A 3085-nucleotide genomic window follows, 5' to 3' on the forward strand; every position below is an offset into this window, starting at 1 on the left:
CCCACTCTGTTCCTGGTGAATCCTCTCACCCTCCACATCTCTGGCCTGTACCCCAGTTCTGTATGAATAAATAAATAAATCTTTAAAAAAAAAAATGCATAACTAGTCTCCTCAGCTGCCATGTACACATATGGTATAAAATAAAGTACCTTCGTCTTTTTGCAGCTGAGTCCCTCTTTATTTCCATTTCTGCCTGTTTGGCCTGCAAGGCAGCAGCTTTGGCAGCTTCTACTTCTTCCTTTGTCTTCGCAAAACGAGCAGCCCTCTCTGCACGGTCCTTTAAAACAGTCATTTGACATTATGTTACATGGATGATCTATTCACAAACAAAACACAGTAACATGAAATTTCCTTAAAAAAAAAAAAAAAGATCTATTTTTTGGGGGGCCCTCCCTGGTGGCACAATGGGTTAGGATGCAGCACTGCAGGTGAGCCACAGCTGCTTCAGTACAAGCTCAATCCCCAGCCCCAGAGGTGATCCACATGGCATGGCAGACCTCTCCTGACTTGCCGGCTGCTCCCCTCAGCAGTGTAACTTTGCTGATCTGCCTATTCTGCTCCCCACTCTGTGGTAAAGTCTCTCAACTGCCCTGCACCCCAGTTCTGTATGCATAAATACATAAATCTTAAACTATTTTTTATTTACTTATGCATACAAGAACTGGGGTCTAGGCCAGAGATGTAGGGGGTGAGAGGATTCACCAGAGACAGAGCAGGATGCAGAACAGGCAGTTCTATTGAAACACACTGCTATTAGGAGCAGTGGGCAAGACAGGAGAGGTCTGCTGCACCATGTGGGTTAGCTCTCTAGCCAGGAATCTAACTCATGCTGCAGTGGCTGGAGACAGTGCTGTGCCACAAGGGAGGCCCATATGAAATTTCTTAAAACCAGACATGAACTCATTTTGGATCTGATAATTTTTATTTCTATCAACTGTCAGGGACCAGAATTTTTATTAAATAAAGGACTTTATTTACTGTATCTTGAGAGCATGGATCAATGTCTATCATATAATTAATACTCAATACTTTTTTTAATAAAAAAACATATAAAGCAGGCATAATTTTCATATCTACTACAACTATTCAATTCTTAAAGTCATTACTGTAAGGCCATCTTACTCTTCTATCTTGATGTGTCTGAATCCTTTGAACGTCCCAAAAAAGACTGTCCATTAAGGAAATAAACCAACTATAACAAAGCTTGCTTGTGTCTAAATGAGATTGCCGTAACAAATTTTTAGCTTCTCTCCTAGGAAATCTTTGAAAACTACCTTTTTACTACAGACACACGTTAGAGATACTACAGGCTCAGTTCCAGATCACCACAATAGACAGAACATTGTGATAAAGTAAGTCACAAAATATTTTGTTTCTCGGTGCATTTAAAAGTTATATTTACAATACAATCTAATAAAATGAAATAGCATTATATATAAATAAGCAATATGCACACCTTACCAAAAAAAGTTTGTTAAAAAAATGCTAATCAGGCCCTCCCTGGTGGTGCAGTGGGTTTAAAGCACAGCACTAAGAAACTAAAGCCACTTCAGCATAAGTTCGATCCCCGCCCTGGAGGTGGTACACATGGTGCAGCAGATCTCTCCTGACTCACCCACTGCTCCCCTCAGCAGTGTACTTCATCAGTCAGCCTGTTCTGCTCCCACTGTCTCTGGTGAATCCTCTCACCGCCCCTGCACCTCTGGCCTGTACCACAGTTCTGTATACATAAATAAATAAATCTTAAAAAAAAGTTTAAAAAAATGCTAATCATTCTGTGCCTTTGAAGTCATCATCTTTCTGCAACACACCATTTTGTAAAAAATGCATAATTGGGCCCTCCATGGTGGCGAAGTGGTAGTTAAAGCACAGCACTAAGAAGCTAAAGCCACTTCTGCATGAGTTCAATCCGCATGAGTTCGATCCCCACCCGCCCTGGTGGTGACCACATGGTGCGGCAGACCTCTCCTGGCCCGCCCGCTGCTCCCCTCAGCAGTGTTCTTCGTCCATCTACCTGTTCTGCTCCCCACTCTATCTCTGGTGAAGCCTCTCGCTGCCCCTGAACCTCTGGTCTGTACCCCAGTTCTGTATGCACAAATAAATAAATCTTAAAAAAAAAAAAAATGCATTATCCAGCCCTTCCTTGTGGCACAATGGGTTAAAGCAAAACACTGCAAAGTTAGCCACAGCTGCCTCTGCATGAGTTTGACCCCCAACCAGGGAGGTTACCAATATAGCTCTGCAAACCTCTCCTGTCTCGCCCACTGTTCCCCTGAGCAGTGTACTTTGTTGATCTGCCTGTTCTGCTCTCTACTGTCTCTGATGAATCCTCTCATTGTTCCTGCACATCTGGCCTATAACTCAGTTCTGTATGCATAAATATAAAAAAAAAGAAGAAACACATTACCTGCATAACACAATACAGTGAAATACAATAAAATGAGGTATGCCTGTACTGTTAAAATTCATAACAAAAATTACTTTGTAAAAAATCTTATCAACTTTAATCTTAAGCATATTTTAATTCAATTATAATTTTCAATAAAAGAAGCTAAGAACTGGTACTAAATCTAAAATCTACTGTATTTTATAGGTTAGCAAATCAAAATTACTGTGTGTGAAAAAATTTCAAAAACAGTATGAATCTTTAAAAAAAAAATCTTAAAAAAAAAATTTAATACTCACCAATGCAATCTGCTGTTTAATACGCTCTCGAGCTGCCCTGTCTTCTGCCTTTTCTCGGTTTCTTTCCTCCAACATTCTTTTTGTTAGTTCTTCTTCTTGCTTCCTTTTATAATCCAACATTTCTTTTCCAGTTTTTCTCCTCTCAATTTCTTTCTTTATTTCCTTCTGAATTAAAGAAAAGGTATTTTTATAATACAAAAGCACAATTAAATAATATGTATATGATATTATTTTGCAAGTAGGGATAACAGGTTTGTAGGGTGCATCTAACAGAATGAAACAACTTCAGAAAATCTAAAAGTCTAGCAGAACTCTCCTGCACTGCTGGTGGGAATGAAAACTAGTACAACCACTATGGAAAACTGTTTGGAGGTTCCTCAAACTGCTAAACATGGAGCTT

At 39.6% G+C, this 3085-nt stretch overlaps 1 protein-coding gene across 4 annotated transcripts in view; it reads right to left on the reverse strand.

Moving 5' to 3' along the window:
* UBXN4 (UBX domain protein 4) overlaps positions 1-3085 on the reverse strand; it is a 49688-nt gene that overhangs the window by 22034 nt on the left and 24569 nt on the right. For all 4 annotated transcript variants that reach the window (XM_012727651.1, XM_012727654.1, XM_004674692.2 and 1 more), the window contains exons 8-9: positions 2686-2850; positions 150-277 (exon numbers count right to left, since the gene is read on the reverse strand). In XM_012727651.1, coding sequence (XP_012583105.1) covers positions 150-277; positions 2686-2850 — 293 coding nt within the window. The remainder of the gene's footprint in view (positions 1-149; positions 278-2685; positions 2851-3085) is intronic.

The sequence above is a fragment of the Condylura cristata genome, unplaced genomic scaffold (genome assembly GCF_000260355.1).
Source record: "Condylura cristata isolate star-nosed mole 26May11 unplaced genomic scaffold, ConCri1.0 scaffold00002, whole genome shotgun sequence".
Classification (NCBI taxonomy): Eukaryota; Metazoa; Chordata; class Mammalia; order Eulipotyphla; family Talpidae; genus Condylura; species Condylura cristata.